Below are 18,317 nucleotides of genomic sequence, written 5' to 3' on the forward strand. Positions count from 1 at the left end.
TACAGATGGTTGTGAGCCACCATGTGGTTGCTGGGAATTGAACTCAGGACCTTTGGAAGAGCAGCCAGTGCTCTTAACCACTGAGCCATCTCTCCAGCCCTCTTTTTCTTTAATTGCTGTTACATTGTACATGTGCATATGTGTTCCCAGATACATAAACACGACCTTCTCCGTCTATATAATGCTACCTGTTTGTATATTGTGTCAGGTCTGACAATTTGGTGTTCGATAGACAACTAGGGTGCTTTCCCTTGGGAAAGACCATTTCTCCTGCTCTCGGTATCCCACAGTTGCATGTAGCTCATTGGCTAGGTTTGAAGCCCTAGAGACTCCTCCCCCTCCACGTTCGCATGCCCATTGGTGTAATCACTGTTCAGCTGTCATCACCGTTAGGTAGCCATGTTGTTAAAACTTCACGGATGTAGCCTCTCTGATGTTTCTAGGAGACGTACTCTCGTAGCAAACTTCTCTCTGGAACAGAATCTTTCCTACTCCTTCTTCTGTTGTGAGCCCTGAACTTTTAGTTGACGAATTGATAACGCACAATTTTAAAAAGCAGATAGTCTCAAGTCTACCTTTATATACATACAAGCTGGTAGGGGTGTGTGTGTGTGTGTGTGTGTGTGTGTGTGTGTGTGTGTGTGTGTGTGTGTGTGTGTATGACATATATATATATATATATACTGGGTTCTACATATGAGAGAAAATATATGATATTTGTCTTTGTGAGTTTGGCTTGTTTTTAAGCAATATGGCAACCTCCAATTCAATCCATTTTCTTTCTTAAAAAGAAAAAAGAAAATACTTACTTATTTTAGTTTTGTATGTATGGATTTTTTTTGTCTACATGCATGTTTATGTACCATATGCATGCCTGGTGCCAGGGGTCAGAAGAGGGTGTTGGGTCCCCTGGAACTGGAATTACAGATGGTCGTGAGCCACTGTGTAGATGCTGGGAGCCAAACCAAAGTCCTCTGCAAAAGCAGCAAGTGCTCTTAACCGCTGAGCCATTTCTGCAGCCCCATCTATCCATTTTATTGCAAGTAACGTACTTTCCTTTTTTTTTTTTTTTTTTTTTTTAACTTTTACAACAGAAGAGAGCTTCAGTTGGATCTTCAGCAGGCGACCGCATCTGGCCCAGGGGCTCCTTTGTCCTGCACTGTGGACTTTCAACTCTGGAGAACCCGTTGCATTGTGAGTGCATGGGGCTTATGGGAGGAAAATCCTTTCTTAGGATGTTAAGAATGTTCAGTCCCTACCTACTCCATACCAGTAACATCTTTATTTTTGTTACACTTATTTAGTGTGTGTGTGTATGTGTGTGTGTGCGTGTGTGCTTACATCCACATGAATATAAGTCAGGACACAACTTGCAGGAGTCAGGTGTCTCCTTCCACCATGTGGATCCGATGTACAGAAGTCACTGTCATCAGGCTTGGGAACAAATTCCTTTACCCACTGAGCCATCCCTTTAGCCCACAAGCTCCTCTTGTGTGGCAGCTAAACTTGTCCCCAGATGTTGCCAGATGTTTCCACTCCTATTGGAGATCAAGTTTCAGGCGGTACTTGTTCCCATTCCTTCGTTTTTTGTTTGTTTGTTTGGGTTTTTTTGGGTTTTTTTGTTTTTTGGTTTTTGGTTTTTTTGGTTTTGGTTTTGGTTTTGGTTTTGGTTTTTTTGGTGTTTTGGTTTTTCAAGACAGGGTTTCTCTGCGTAGCCTTGGCTGTCCTGGACTTGCTTTGTAGTTCAGGCTGGCCTCGAACTCACGGTGAGCCGCCTGCCTCTGCCTCCCGAGTGCTGGGATCAAAGGCGTGCGCCACCATGCCCCCCCTCCCCCCCGCCCCGGGCCCAGTTGTTTTGTTTTGATTTTGCTTCTGGCTCTCTCGCCTTCCTCAACAGGGAATCACTTTGGCTTCCCGTGAGCATTTTGTAATATCAAAACCTTAACTCTATTGAATTTAGAGCTTCAGATTTAACAGACACACAATCATAAAACAGTATCACAAAACCCGACCGTCAAGTCTAGAAAGATGGCTCAGTGGTTGAAAACACTGGATGCTTTTTCGAGAGGACTCATGTTCAGTTCCCAGTACCTACATGGTGCCTTACAGTCATGTGGAACTCCAGTTCCATGGGATCTGATGCTCTCTTCTAACTTCTGCAGGTACTCATATGGTACACAGATATACATACCGGTAAAGCACTCAGATATAAAAGAAATAAAAATTTACACACACACACACACGCACACGCACAGTGAGCCCTGAGTCCAGTCTTCAGCACCTTATAAAATCAAGCATGGTAACACAGGCATGTAAGCATTTGGGTAGTAGACACAGAAGGACCATCCTAGGCTATGTTGGGAGTTCCCGGATACCCAGGGAGTAGAAGGGCTTTGTTGTCTTGAAAGGAAGGAAGGAAGGAGGGGAGGGAGGAGAGAGAGAGAGAGAGAGAGAGAGAGAGAGAGAGAGAGAGAGAGAGAGAATAGAGAGAATTCTTACTTTGAAGTCTATTTAAAATGGAGAGATGAGCCGGGTTGTGGTGGCAGACACCTTTCATCCCAGCACTCAGGAGGCAGAGGCAAGTGGATCACTGTGAGTTCGAGGCCAGCCTGGTCTACAAAGGGAGTACAGGACAGCCAAGGCTACACAGAGAGACCTTATCTCAAAACCCTCCACCCCCACAAAAAAAAAAAAAGAATCAGCTGGAATCTGACTCCTACGGCTTCCACAGGTACTGTACTCACGCACACACACACATATACAGACAGACAGACAGACACACACACACACACACAAATAAAATAAAATAAAATATTTAAAGTAATAAGAAAAAGACAGAGGGTCAGCAAAATGAACCCCCCCCCCAAATCCAAAGCACTTGCATGCTACCCTAACAACCAGAACTCCCATGAAAAGGCCAAACATGATAGTTAGTTGTGAAATCTCAGAACTTCTACATCAGGACGGAAGACGGCGATGAGAAAAACGCGTTAAGGGGTTGTCCCCAGCCCAACCCAGCTGCTCACATAACAAGAGAGGCCCTGCCTCAGTACAGTGACAGCAGAGACCTGGCTCCTGAAAGTTGCCCTCTGACTGCACTGTGGGTTACGCTCGCTCGTACTCACAACACAAGAATGAATCTTAAAAGAAAGGAGAAAGAAAAAAGAAAATCAGATGTTTGCTTGATCTCAAACACACCCAGGCCTTCAAAGGCTCATCCTTCTGAGAGGGGCGGGGGGGAAAAAAACCATGAAATATTGATAGGCTTATAATCTCTTTGACCCTGCTGGCTATGGGTTCCACCCGCCCTGGGCAAACTTCACAGGCATTCCTTCACATGTGGCTGTTTTATTGTAAAGCACCCATCTTTGAACTTTGAAAAACAAATATTTAAGGACTTATCAGCAAAGTCTTTGAGGGTCCACCATCAGAAGGAGTCTTCACTCAAAATCTCCAAGATAAGAATTCTTTATTCTATCTGCAGCCTGCGTGGAATGTGCGTCTCACATCCAAACAGGGTGGGTTTCCGAGCTCTTGACTTCCAGGCACGTATTGATAAACCACTCGCATTCCAGCTGAGACCACTAACTAACCTCAGTCTGGAGGGAGGGAGGAGTGGGAGGAGGACAGGATGAAAGGAAGCCATCTTTGTCCTAGCTCCCAGAGACAGGGTGCAGAAGCCACCTGGAGGAGCACACAACGGTGAGACACGGAAGGAGTCTGGGTCCCCCTTATTCATCAGCCCAGAGTTCCGTAACAAAATGGCACAGAGTGGGTGACTTGAACAACAGAAGCTGATTTTTTTTTTTCCTTCACCACCACCATTCTGGAAGCTGAAACTCAACACTAGGGGAGCCTGCAGACTTTGGCTCCCTGTGAGGACTTTTTCTTCCAAGTGTGCAGATGGTTGGCTGCCATCTCTGTCCTCACTTGCTGGAAGGAAGAAAACGAAGGGAGGAAGGGGAGAAAGGAGGGAAAGGAAAGGAATCCAGAAAAAAACAAAAACAAAAACTAATCTAGGGGAGAGGGGCTGGAGTGATGGCTCACTAGTTACAAGCACTGGCCGCTCTTGTTGAGGGCCTGGGCTCAGTTCTCAGCGCCCACAGCAGGTGGCACATAAACACTTGTAACTCCAGCTCCGGGAGATTGAAAAATCTCTTGTGTACTCCAAAGGTACTAAAACACACACACATACACATCACATGAGTGCACATGCGTTCGTGCATTCCAACACACACACACACACACACACACACACACACACACACACACGGGAGCATTCCAACACACACACAAACACATGCACACGAGCATTCCAACACACACACACACACACACACACACACACACGAGCATTCCAACACACACATGAGCATTCCAACACACACACACACACACACACACACACACACACACGAGCATTCCAACACACACATGAGCATTCCAACACACACACACACACACACACATGCACACACACACACAGAAGGGGGGCAGATGTTACTCTAGGCTTTGTACAGTACTCTCTTGCTTTGTTTCGTCTACCTCCCTAACTCACACATGCTCACACACTGTCTCTCACTCTGAAATCCACAGTTCTGTGTTACATGACACACAACCCGCAGAAGACCCAGGGAGGAGGCTCCGTCCCCACCCCTATCTGAACAGAGGAAGGGAGAACCCCCCCCCCAACAGCTGGGCCGAATCGCTTGCCAACGTCAGAGAACAAGACTTTACTAAAGAATTCCTCACTCATGGTGACAGAGTGAACGGTGACTGACTCAGGCCATCTGGGAGGAGCTGCTGACAGAGCTGTTCTTATAGGGCCACAGGAATCTAGATTTAAACATAGATGTATGAGATTATATTTATATGTATATGTGCGTATATGTGTGTGTATTTATATGTGCGTATGTGCATAGGCATTTATGTGTATGCATATATGTGAGTACCTGTGCGTCCACATGGATGTATATGTGTGTATAAGCGTATATGTGTCTCTGTGCATATATCTATCCATGTATCTATATGTGTATATGTGTGAGTTTGCATATATATTTATATGTGTGCATATGTGTGTTTCTGTCTATGTATATGTGTATATATACCTGCATGTGTATGAATATATATATGCATATCTGTATGTGTACGTATATGTATACACATGGGTATATGAGTGTAAATCTGAGTGTCCATGTATATCTGTATATGTGTATGCATACATATATGTATCTGTTCAAGCATTTGTATATGTTTGGGTGTATGTCTACGTCTACGTGTATGTGTGTGCATATGTGTATGTGTGCGTGTACGCTTGTGCCTCTGTGTACGTGTACGCTTGTGCCTCTGTGTACGTGTACGCTTGTGCCTCTGTGTACGTGTACGCATATGCGTCTGTGTACGCACACGTGTATGTGTACGTGTTGTGTGACGCTATCGCTGGGGAGATGTGACAGATGTCTGCTCATCCCAGATAGGGAGCCAAGGGTAGACCAACGTAGGGATACCACCGAAGTCCCATTTAGTGAATTGGTGAGTTTCATTGGGGTCACTCACAAGAGTATCAGTGAGGGGTTAGTTACAGAAGCAGAAGTGACTCAACACCAGCTGCATGCCCCAGGATGAGGACCGCCTAGTAAAACTGGGAGCCTGGGGCTCACTGCATGGCCTGCAGGCAGCTCAGCAGGCTGGACAGAGTCCTTTCTGGGTGTCTCTCAGCAGTCCTTACTGCTCTTACATGCTGGGGGTGGGGGGTGGGGGGTGGGGGGGGGGGGAAGGGGTCTAGTGAACCTAGTCATTTTCAGTAACTTCTTGACGCCTTTTAGTTGTTCCTTCCTGGTCTGAACAAGCTTGCCCCTCTCCGCTCCCCCCACAGGATAGTGGTTTGCTTTCCCCTTGGACCATTCAGTGTCTTATGGCATTTCCTTCCAAGATGGAAGGTTTTAACCTTGGAGGAAACTCCTACACAATACTGTGTGTGTATATGTGCGTGTTTAATGTGAGTATACGTGTGTGTGTGTGTGTGTGTGTGTGTGTGTAATAAGAAAGAAAAAAAGAGACTATATGAAGGGAAAACAGTACTGGCAGAAGAGGGCTAAAAGCAGGCAGGAAGGGTAACCAGACAGCGTGTATAAGCCAAGTACAATGGCATATGTATAAAAGCACTGTAAGAAATCTATTATTGTTCACTAACTTGAAAAATAACAATAAAAAAAAAAAAAAAAGAAGACGGCCCCAGGAGCCATTCTTGATACCAGAATCCTTGTGGACCTTGGATTCCGTGTCTATTTGTTTTTGTTGTGTCTCAATCAAATACCCTCCTGTTCCTCTACTTGTAGCTGAAGCCCCAGGGGTTCCCTGCCCACAGAACGGTCAGCTGGACTTCCATCTCTGACTTCCGGAAACCTGTGCCTTATGTCGTCCCAAACCCACCGTGGAGGGTGGGAATCCTTTGCTGCAGGAAAGCTGGCAGGCAGCCGGGCTGTCTCAGGCAATCCTCTCCTCCACCCCATCCTGTCCCGCCCCCCTTCACCACCACCCCCCGCCTCCCGCTGCCCTTCCTTCGGTCAAAGGGGCTTCTCAGAATTGCGCCACGAAGGTGAGAGCTGCTGCCTTCACGGGTGACCGACTTTTAGCCATGACCGCGCTGATCGAACAACAACACTCCTGTCACCAACAAGTCTGCAGCTGCTGTTGCTGCTGTTCAGGGCGGTCAGCTCAGTTCCCCTGTTGCCTGCCTGCCTGCCTGCCAGCAGAGGCCCCAGGCCGGTCAGAAACAGTTTGACATACCACAGTGGCCAACACAGCTGTTGAGGGGGGGGATTAGCTGTAGGGAAAACTGATCCAGTGACAAATGGTTTAGGTATGTCCGCCCACCCTGCGCCCCCGGGGGAGGGGCGGGGGGAACGTGATCTTCAAGGTTTGCACTATAGAACTTGTTTGTTTCCAAAGCTGAAGAACATGTTTGTTGTCTGTGTCTCCAGAGAAATCAGAACGTTGACAGCTCTGGATGTACCCAAAGAGACAGAGTACAAAAAAAAAAAAAAAACCAAAAAACCAATTACACGTAGGCTGCTCTCATAATCAACAAATGCTGGTTTGGGAATTGCTCTGTGAAGAGTTCTCTCTCGGCAGCCTGCTCAGAATGTACGTCTGGTGACTTCTGAGATGTCACAGTCATCACCCACAATTACCATGTAATAAAAACACTTCCCCCAAAGGAAGCTATCCGTGAGCACTGCTCCTCACGGGAGGGAGCCTGTAGCCGCAAGAGCCCAAGATGTAATCACAAGTTTATCAATATTTCATTTTCTTTGCGCGAAGCTGATAAGCATTCATTGCCCCCGGTGTGATGGGAATTTAACAAGATTTACATCTTTCAACTTTCTTTCTGGAAGACAGTGAGGTTTTCGTAATAAGGGAATACGGACCCAGCAAGATGGTCTGGAGGTAAAAATGCTTGCCGTGCAAGCCTGTGACCTGAATTTGATCCCCGGGTTCCACAGTGGAAAGAGAAAATTGGAATGTGGTCGGCTCACCGGGCCTACACTCTTAGAGAAAACTGACTTCCCCTGCCCTAGCAACCATCGATCACCAACAGCTCTTCAGCTACGAAAGAGAACTCCATGCCCACTCCACTCCCCTCTCTAAGAATGCTTGGGCAGTACAAAACGCACTTGATAGATTTAAAAAAAAAGAAGAAGAAGAAAAGACACAAAGTTGGATAGGTATTGAAGGAGGGCTAGATCTGGGGGGAGTTGAGTAGAGAAAGTAGTATGATCAAAACGTGTTGTAGAAAACTACTCCCACCCCCCCCACACACACACACCAAATAGTAAAAATACATACTAAAGACAGCAAAACAAAATTGTCCTCTGATCTCTTCAGGCAAGCTAGAGAACATGTGCACTCACAGACAGACAGTCAGACGCGCGCGCACACACACACACACAGTACATAAACACACAAAAATAATATAAATAAATAAAAGTAGGGCTGACGCCACGTGGTGGTGGCACATGTGGAGGCAGGCAGATCTCTCTGAGTTCCAGGCCAGCCTGGTCTACAAAAAGAATGCCAGGGCAGCCAAGAGTTCCAGGACACACAGAGAAACCTTGTCCCAAAGAAACAAAAAAGTAAAAAGACTGGAAAAGTGACTCAACAACAAAGCCACGGAGTCTGGTAACCAGGATTTATATGTTAAAAGTAGAAAGAGAGAATTAACTCCTAAAATTAATCCTCTGGCCACTATACATTCACCACAATGTATACACACACACACACACACACACACACACACACACACACACACATTAGTAAGTGTAATTTCTTTTTTTTTTTTTTTTAATCTTAAAATGGGGACTGGAGAAATGACTCAGTAGTTAAGGGCACTGGCTCTTCTACAGGATCTAGGTCCTGCTTCTAGCTCCCACAACGACCTGTCACTTGAGTTCAAGGGACCTGCCATCCTCTTCCAACCTCCATGAGCATCAGGCACACACTCGTGGGGCACAGACACACATGCAAGCCAAACACCCATACACACAAAATGAAAATTTTTTAATTTAAAAATAAGAGAATTTTAAGGTGGCGGCATCCACCATTTAGAAAGATGACGTTGGTCTCTGTCTGTGAGGTGGAAGACAGATCAGAGTATTGAAAATAGCCAAATGCACCTCTCCTATAAACAGTAATCAACTGTGAGCCTCAACAACAGTAATCTAAACCGTAGACACTGCTTTTATTTCTGTGACAAGGTTTCTAATTGAACCCGAAGCTTGTCAGTTTAGCCAGACTGAACAGCCAAGGCCAGGACACAATTCCAACCACAAGTATTTTAGCACCCGTCCCTTAAAGATAAAGGTCTTGTACGGAGCTGGTTTTTGAGGCCAGGCAGTTGACGACGTTCAGAAAGTGGTCACCACCGCTAATGTTTGTGTCAACAAAAACAGAGAATGCAGCTACACTCTTGCCGGTCGGCCTACCTGCTCAGAACTTCAGACAGGCTTCCATCTAGTTCTGAGAACATTCACAGACTAGAGCAGGGTCGGATGTTTAAAATCCAAAGGAGGAGGATGCTGGGGGGATGACCCACTCAGTACATTAAAGCGCCTGCTGCCCCAGTCTGCGGACCTGAGTTCGGATCCTCAGAACGCACATACAAGTCCGGCATGGCGGCTCTCTTGCCTATAAGCCTTAGCACTGAGAGGGGACAGAGACAGGTTCAGTGGCCAGGGCAGCCTAGACATTCCATGCACCTCCGGGTTCAGGGGGAGACCCCGCCTCCAAAAATAAAAGCAGTACAAAGAAGAAAGAGATGAAAGGAGGGAAGAAAGAATGAAAGAAACTTTCAAATTTTAACATATTCGAGCTGATAAGATGACTAAGCCATAAGGGCACTGGATGGAGTCAATGCTCCAGAACCCACACGGTAGACGGAGATAACTGAGAAGCTCTGTCAATTGAAGACAGCTGAGAGGGAGAGTCCGTAGTCTTTGGGGGCGTGGTCTCTGAGAGGCTGCGCATGCCCAGTCTATGGTCCTACACCAGTGTTTTTGTTTTTTTGTTTTTTTAACTGGTGGTCTTATAGACAGCGCTAAGTGTTATGAAACTGGGATGGAAAAGGAGAGGTGGGAGAGGGCCCCAGGGTCAATCCTCAGCACTGTGTAAGCCAGGGTTGAAGGCGCACACCTGTAATCTCGCTGCTCGCGAAATGCAGACAAAAAGACCCAGAGTTCAAGGTCATCCTTGGCTACGTCCTGAGTCCCTAACCAGTCTACGCTAAGGGACCAAAACTCAGGTTCTGCACATGCAAAGCAAACCCATTACGGAGGAGGCCATCGCTCCAGCCCTGATACAACTAATTTTTAAAAGTCTGTGCCTCAGTTTCCGAATCTGGGAAGGAAAAAAAAGACAGTCTGGGCTGCAAGGTAAAATCAGAGAGAGAGAGAGAGAGAGAGAGAGAGAGAGAGAGAGAGAGAGAGAGAGAGAGAGAGAGAGAGAGAGAGAGAGAGAGAGAGAGAGAGAGAGAGAGAGAGAGAGAGAGAGAGAGAGAATTAAATAAAAGAATAAGTTTCAGACAATTGGTGGGTGGCACACACCTTTATTCCCAGAACTTGGGAGGCAGAGGTAGGTGAATCTCTGAGTTCAAGGCCAGCCTGGTTTACAGAGTGAGTTCCAGGACAGCCAGAGCTACATAGAGAAACCCTATGTCAAAAAACAAAACAAAACAAAAAGAATAGTTTTCACCACAACATTTTCATATGTGTGTCACTGTGCGTTGCCCGTGCTCCTCCGCCACAGCCATTGTCACCCGCCCGTTGGTGTCCCTCCAATTCCCTGTCTAGTCTCATGTCATAAATATGGTTAGATTAGGTTCCATTACTGAGACAGAACATATAATATTTGTCCTTTTGAGTCTGGCTTATTTGTTTACCGTGATGATCTCCATCTATTTTCCTGAAAATGACATAATTTTATGCAATTTTTATGCCTGAATAATACGCCACTGTGGGGGGGGGGGCGTGTGCAGGCACACACTGCTGCGGGCCCCATTTTCTTTATCCTTTCATCTGTTAATGGGCATCTAAATTAGCTTTACAATTTGGCTGTTGTGAATTGCGTTGTAATAAACACGGATGACCGGCCCTCTCGTTTTACCTTCGTCACACCTATCATGACTCTATCTGAGGGCTGGCAAGATGGCTCGGCAGATAAGAGCACTTGCTGGCAAGTCTGATGACCCAGGTTCAGTGCCCCCCAGGACCCGTATGTTAGAAGGAGAGGTACTGACTCCTGTAAGCTGACTTCTGACCTCTACACTTACACTGTGTCATTCATGAATCAACACACACACACACACACACACACACACACACACACACAAATAAGTAAATATATATTTTTTTGTTTGGTTGGTTTTGATTTGTTTGTTTGTTTTTTGTTGTTGTTGGTTTTTTGTTTTGTTTTGGTTTGGTTTGGTTTGGTTTGGTTTGGTTTTGCTTTTTCAAGAGTGGGTTTCTCTGTGTAGCCTTGACTATCCTGGACTCGCTTTGTAGACCAGGCTGGCCTCGAACTCACAGAGATCCGCCTGCCTCTGCCTCCCCAGTGCTGGGATCAAAGGCGTGTGCCAACCACCGCCCGGCTACAAATAAATATTTTTGTGGTTGTTGTTTACTTTAAAGACCCTACCTATCTCTGGGGTTGGGTTACAACAGCCCAGCCACAGAGTGCTTAGCTGGAATCCACCGACAAGGGTGGCCTTAGGCCCTGTCTCCAGCACCGCAAAAATAAAAGGGCACTATTATAGCTGGACATGATGGTGATGGTGGTTGTGCCTGTGATTCCCAGCGTTCAAGAGGCTGAGCAAGAGAACTGCTGTAATTTGAAGGCCACAGGGCGGGGGGTGGGGGGGAAGGGGGGAAGCTACATAACGAGACACCCCCGCCCCCGTCTTGAGAAGGAATATGAGCCAGAAAGATAGGCGCTTGCCACCAAACCTATCTTAACTGAGTTGGATCCTGTGGAAAAAAGAGAACCAATTTCCTCAAATTGTCGTCTGACTTTCATATGTGCACTATGGCCCACCTTGGGCCCCCGACATTGTCAAATAAACAAACAAACATTCCCTCTTTCCAAACTCATGCAGGAGGCACTGGCGTCAGATCTTCAATATGTGAAGTCGTGAGACACTCAACTGGGCCTCAACAAGTCCAAAGTCGGGGTGTGGGGTGGTGGTGGTGGTGGGAGCTGGGAAGCTAAGAATGGAGCCTTGCAATTTGGTAAAGGCGGGATTTGGGCGGGGGGCGGGGGGCTGTGTACCCAAGGCCTTAACAGCTTGGATTTTGCCATGGAGTGTGGAAGGGTGCCCCAGATGACAACGAACAGTTCCGACTCAGGTCCAAACAAGATGGCCCGGGCTGCCGTTGACACTGAATGGCACTAGGGGGACCCACGGAGGTTGAACGGGATCCTAAGGCTGAAAAAAAAAAAAAAAAAAGCAGGCAGCTGGAGTCAGAATTGGAAAGGGCAGAGAGAGCAGAGGTTTGCACTCAAGTCTGCAAGTGTGGGAACCTCTACTCCTCTTTCTCCCCCAAGAAGACGAAACACGACACACAAGAGATTAGACGGGTGGCTGTGCCCCTCTCCGCTCCCACGGGAAAGCTACAAAACCTTCAGCCATAAAGGTTTTTTTTTGTTGTTGTTGTTTTGTTTTGTTTTGTTTTTGCTGCACCTCTGTCCCTGCCAATCAATTTCTTTCCAGTCTGTAGGTTTAAGAATGATCACGGGTTCCCCCTACTGGCCATGTGCTCCACAGCGTCATCAACTTGAAGCCCATAGGAAGCCATCAGCCCGCGTGTCTAACACAGCACAAATCCTTCCTCCCCCCCCCTCTTCCTTTCTTCCCTCCATCCAGAAGATATATATTGAGGGCCTACTATGTGCCACATATGGTTTAGCTGAGTAAGACAGTCTCTGTATGCACACAGAAATTCACTTATACTGAGCAAGTGAGAGAGAGAGGCCATATGCAAAGAAATACAACACGAGTTCAGGCATAGCCCAGTAGTTTGAGGAAAATGAGGTCAGAACATAGCTAGGATGAAGCAGGCATAGAAGGGTCTAGCAACGCAATTTTTTTCTTTAAAAGATGTGTGTGAGCCGGGCGTGGTGGCACACGCCTTTAATCCCAGCACTTGGGAGGCAAAGGCGGGTGGATCACTGTGAGTTCGAGGCCAGCCTGGTCTACAAAGTGAGTCTAGGACAGCCAAGGCTACACAGAGAAACCCTGTCTCAAAAAAAAAAAAAAAAAAATGTGTGTGCGCGCGCATGCGCTTGCGTGCATGTGCACACGTGTGCATGGGCTTGTACTCACACATAATATACACGTACAACTCAAAAGACACTTCTCAGGATTTGCTTCTCTCCTTCTACTATGTAAATCCTGGAGATTAAACTCTGCCTGGCAGGCTTGTTGGCGAGTGCTCTTATGGGCTGAGCCCCCTTGCTGGCCCCAGGAACATGTTACTGAGATGTAACCCAGGATCTGTATGTTTAGCAAGCAGCAACTTCCATGGTGACTCTGGGTGTGGCTGTCATAACCAGCCAGGCTGCAGCCACATGCAGCACAGCTTTATTTGGGTGCCTCCAGAGACTCCCAGACTTCCAGACTCTTCCGTATAATCCATGAGAAGTTTCAAGGGACACAAGCCACTGACGGGGCCATGGACCCTTGCTTCTGTACCCCCAAACCTTTTCAGAATCTCCACTGTGAATCCAAGCTGGCACTTTGAGCCTACACACACACACACACACACACACACACACACACACGCACGCACGCACACATGCACCTGTATGCTTACGGAGCCTACAATACTCCAGGTTCTGCCCCGCTCCCTGGTCTTACTGCAGGCCCTTCCTCTTAGCCGTCGGCTGTGGTTTCCATAGAAACAGATATGGTCAGATGAGAGCTCTAAAGAGACTCCAGTCCTTAGGCTTTTCTCCACCCAAGACAGGGTTTCTCTATGTAGCCTTGGCTATCCTGGACTCGCTTTGTAAACCAGGCTGGCCTCGAACTCACATCGATCTGCCTGCCTCCCAAGTGCTGGGATTAAGGGGAGTGCCACTACACCCACCCAATTTAGTCCTTAGACTTTTATGTAATTAAAATGCATCTCAGCCGGGGTGTGGTGGCTCACGCCTTTAATCCCAGCACTCGGGAGGCAGAGGCAGGGGGACTGCTGTGAGTTTGAGGCCAGCCTGGTCTACAGAGTGAATTCCAGGATAGCCAGGCCGACACAGAGAAACCCTGTCTCAAAAACAAAACCAAACAACAAAACAAAAACAGAAAAGAAAAAGAAAATGCATCGTCAGACAAGACCTCTCTGCCGAAAGGCAGGAAGAGGACAGATCTGTATGGGTCTCTGTCACTCCAAGCAGAGAGATTCCAAGCTGCCCCAAAGAGTCAACAGCATGAGTGCTATTGGTTTTTCTTTTCATTCATTCATGATTAAGCCATTTACCTGTCCCACACACTCAAAGAGTATGAGTGATTGACAGAAATGATTCCACTAGTATAAGCCAGATAGGGTCTTGATATATGTCCCAGGCTGGCTTCAAATGTGTGACAGTCTTCTTCCTCCAGCTTTTCATGGACCATGATGACAGTAACGCGCCATTATATCTGGTATAAATAGTTATACTAATATGTATTATATGTATTATTTCATGATACACACACACACATATATATATATATTTAATGCAAGCATATGGGAGTCAAAAGACAACTTGTTTGCATCAGTTCTCTCTTCCTACCATGTGGATTTTAGGGATCAAACTCAGTTTATCGGCCTTGGTGGCAAGCACTTTTACGGGCCAAGCCATCACTCTGTTCTGGTTACATTAATAAACTAATTTTTTTTTTCTCAAGACAGGATTTCTCTATGTTATCTTGGCCATTCTGGACTCGCTTTGTAGACCAGGCTGGCCTCAAACTCACAGCGATCTGCCTGCCTCTGCCTCCCAAGTGCTAATATACTAATTTTCCATTTACACTCAGCTTTTGGTATTATCCTAGGGTTACAGTAGAGAGGGAAGGAAATCCCACAATGCTTCAGTAAAGACGCTTGCTTCTTAGATGGGGGTGACCACACTAAACTACGCATGAAGATCAATATTAGGGTTGGGCGGTGGTGGTACACGACATTAATCCCAGCACACGGGAGTCAGAGGCAGGAGGATCTCTGTGAGCTCAAGCCCAGCCAGGTCTACAGAGTGATTGCAAGACAGCCAAGGCTGCATAGAAAGAAACCCTGTCTTGAAGAACCAAATAAATAAATAAAATAAGAAAGAAAGAAAATCAATAATACTATGATAGCAGACATGAAGCCCTGGGTTCAGTTTCTAACACTACATAAACCATGTTTGGAGTCAGCCTGAGCTTAGCTATGAGAGAGGAGGTGGGACAGGGGGTGGGAGGGGCCTGCAGAGTGGGGCAAAATGGCTCCATTGGTAAAGACACCTGCCACCAACCCTGCTGACCTGACTAAGACCTCAGGGCCCGTGTAGCGGAAGTAGAATACTAACACTCAGAAATTGTCCTCTGTCTTTCATACCTGCCCCATGGCATTTTCAAGCAAACACACATACACACACACACACACACACACACACACACACACACATACATGTTGGAAATGCCTGTGTGGACATGTTGTGTATTCCAAATTGTATAATGTGCGTGTGCCCCTCTCAGGGCATCATGGACCTCTGGGCAGAAGCAAGGCCCTCACTCAGGAAGCTACACCAGCCTGGATTTCTCTTCCCGCTCCACGGGGTCTTTAAATGTAGACAAAGATGCCAGCCATCCCTCCGCCGGAATTCTGAATTTTGCACCTTACCCAGTCACTTCTCTTCAGGGTTTTGCCCGCTACATACACACAGCCTCTCTCTTCCCCAGTCCGTTCTACCACTCAAGCTGTAGAGTCCATCTCCACAGACTCAACAAGATTTCCATCAAAAACATTCAGAAACTTGGTATGGTAGTTCACACCTTTAGCCCCAACACGTGGGAGGCAGAGGCGAGCAGATCTCTGTGAGTTCAAAGCCAGCCTGCTCTATGTAACAAGTTCAAGGCCAGTTAGGACTATACAGTGAGACCCTGTCTCAAAACAAAATTAGAGCCAGGCTTGGCGGCGCACGTCTTTAATCCCAGCACTTGGGAGGCAGAGGCAGGTGGATCACTGTGAGTTCGAAGCCAACCTGGTCTACAGAGCAAGTCCAGGACAGATGAGGCGACACAGAGAAACCCTGTCTTGAAAAACAAAAACAAAACAACAACAACAAAACTCAGAAAAACAAAATTAGTAAAAAGTCACAATTGGGCTGAAAAGACTTAAGTATTTTTTTAAAGAATTATTTCTTTATTTAATGTACATGAATGCTCTGTCTGCATGTACACCTGCAGGCCAGAAGAGGGCACCAGATCACATTATAGATGGCTGTGAGCCAGTATGTGGTTGCTGGGAATTGAACTCAGGACCTCTGGAAGAGCAGACAGTGCTCTGAACTGCTGAGCCATCTCTCCAGTCCCAACGTAAACATTTTTGAAGGGTCAGAATTTCCTAAAACAGTATGATTACTACTATGTGGTATTTACATTGTGTTAGGTATTAGAATTCATCTAGAGTTGACTAAAATAGATTATGTGAGGCTGACGAGACGGCCTGGTTAGTCAAGGCAGTTGCTTCCAAGCTGGATGAACTGAGTTCATTCTACAGGTTTCATATGGTGAAAGTAGTGAAGAGACTGCTAAAAATTATCCTCTGACTGCCACATGTGTGCCATTGCACACATGCACATCCCCAACAGACAACACACACACACACACATACAAATAAATAAATAAATGTAACAAAATATTCATGTGTGTATAGAAGTTATATGCAAATAGTCCCATTTTATAAAAAGGGCTTACATATATGTGGATTTTAGCACACTTGGGAGTCTTGGAACAGATCCTTCATGGATACTGAGCATGACCGTGACTGAGTGCATAAAGTACCTACTGTGTTCTGGATATGGAGTGGGCTAGGAATGCAGGAAGACCCAGAGGAAAATCTTCATCCTGGTCCCCTTACTTTATTGTGAAGTGAGCAGAAAGCAACGAGAGAGACGCGGGCAGAAATAGAAAGACACACAGAGACAGAGACAGACAGACAGAGATAGAAAAGGTGGTTTGGGGACAGTTTTTGTAGCAAAAAAAAATTTAAAGTAGGATAGTAGGTGGGAGGTAAAGGTAAGGTGAGCATTTTGCCTTCTCTGGCCTGGGAATCTGTATTTTCACTTCTCATCTCTCCCTGAAGTATAATCATAGTCGTTAATATGGAAATAACATGCTGGGCACACTTGTGGGAGATGATCTTCTTCTTCTTCTTCTTCTTCTTCTTCTTCTTCTTCTTCTTCTTCTTCTTCTTCTTCTTCTTCTTCTTCTTCTTCTTCTTTAATAGATGGTTGTGAGCCACCATGTGGTTGCTGGGAATTGAACTCAGAACCTTTGGAAGACCAGCAGTGCTCTTAACCTCTGAGCCACCTCTCCAGTCCCCATGAAGATTTTCTTTTCTTTTGTCTTTCCTTGTTGATTTATTTATTTATTTATTATATATGCAACATTCTGTCTGCATGTGTGCCTGTCCACCAGAAGAGGGCAGAAGAACTCATTGTAGATGGTTGTGAGCCACCATGCGGTTTCTGGGAATTGAACTCAGGACCTTTGGAAGAACAGGTGGTGCTCTGAACCTCTGAGCCATCTCCCCATTCCCAGGGAGATTTTCTTGATCAGGTCATTTGGATTAGGAAGGCCCATGACCTTCCAGTGACAGCCAGATTCAAGGAGCTCCCAGAGAAAAGCTTGGCTCACTGCCTTCAGGTCTTGCCACTGAGTTTATCTACCTTGTTGACAAATGCACCTTGCCGGGCGGTGGTGGCGCACACCTTTAATCCCAGCACTCTGGAGGCAGAGGCAGGCAGATTGCTGTGAGTTCAAGGCCAGCCTGGTCTACAAAGGGAGTCTAGGATAGCTAAGGCTCCACAGAGAAACCTTGCCTAAAAAAAATAAAAAGATGAGACAAGTTTGTCTAACCTGGTTTTTTTGTTTGTTTGTTTTGTTTTTTATTTTGTTTTGTATTATGTTTTTTGTTTGGTTTTTCTAAAGGTTTGGTTTTGTTTGTTTTCTTCAAGACAGAATTTCTCTGTGTAGCCCTGGCTGTCTTGGAACTCTCTTTGTAGACCAGGCTGGCCTCGAACTTACAAAGACCCGCCTGCCTCTGCCTCCCAGAGCACTGGGATTACAAGCGCGCGCCACAGAATCGGCGTGTCTAGCTTGTTTGTGTTTTAGTTCATCTGCCTTACCTCTGCTGTCACTACACTCCGTCCTTCACAAACATCAGAACCCAGCTTCTTTGCTGCTCCAACATGGACTGGAGACCAGCCTCTCTCCAGGAATCCTCCTCCCAGCCTCCAGGGCTGGCTAAGACCTGCGGAGGCAGCCAGCTTCATGGGTTTTGTAAAGCTGCTGGGTTCTCAACCTTCCCAAGGTGCAGACTGCCATTGTAGATGGCCCAGGTTGTACTGTGCAAACTAACTGGTCCCTTCCAATACATTTTTTTCTTTTTTGTTTTGTTTTGTTTTTTCGAGACAGGGTTTCTCTGTGTAGCCTTGGCCATCCTGGACTCACTTTGTAGACCAGGCTGGCCTCGAAATCACAGCGTGCCTCTGCCTCCCGAGTGCTGGGATTAAAGGCGTGTGCCACCACG

At 46.4% G+C, this 18,317-nt stretch overlaps 1 protein-coding gene across 1 annotated transcript in view; it reads left to right on the plus strand.

The window, feature by feature from the left end:
- Nucleotides 1-18,317, plus strand: part of LOC127203049 (ubiquitin carboxyl-terminal hydrolase 29-like) — a 230,338-nt gene that overhangs the window by 178,580 nt on the left and 33,441 nt on the right. Inside the window, exon 2 of the mRNA XM_051161863.1 lies at nt 1,095-1,194. Within this exon, the coding sequence (XP_051017820.1) occupies nt 1,095-1,194 (100 nt within the window). The remainder of the gene's footprint in view (nt 1-1,094; nt 1,195-18,317) is intronic.

This window comes from Acomys russatus, chromosome 19, assembly GCF_903995435.1.
Source record: "Acomys russatus chromosome 19, mAcoRus1.1, whole genome shotgun sequence".
NCBI classification, from domain to species: Eukaryota; Metazoa; Chordata; class Mammalia; order Rodentia; family Muridae; genus Acomys; species Acomys russatus.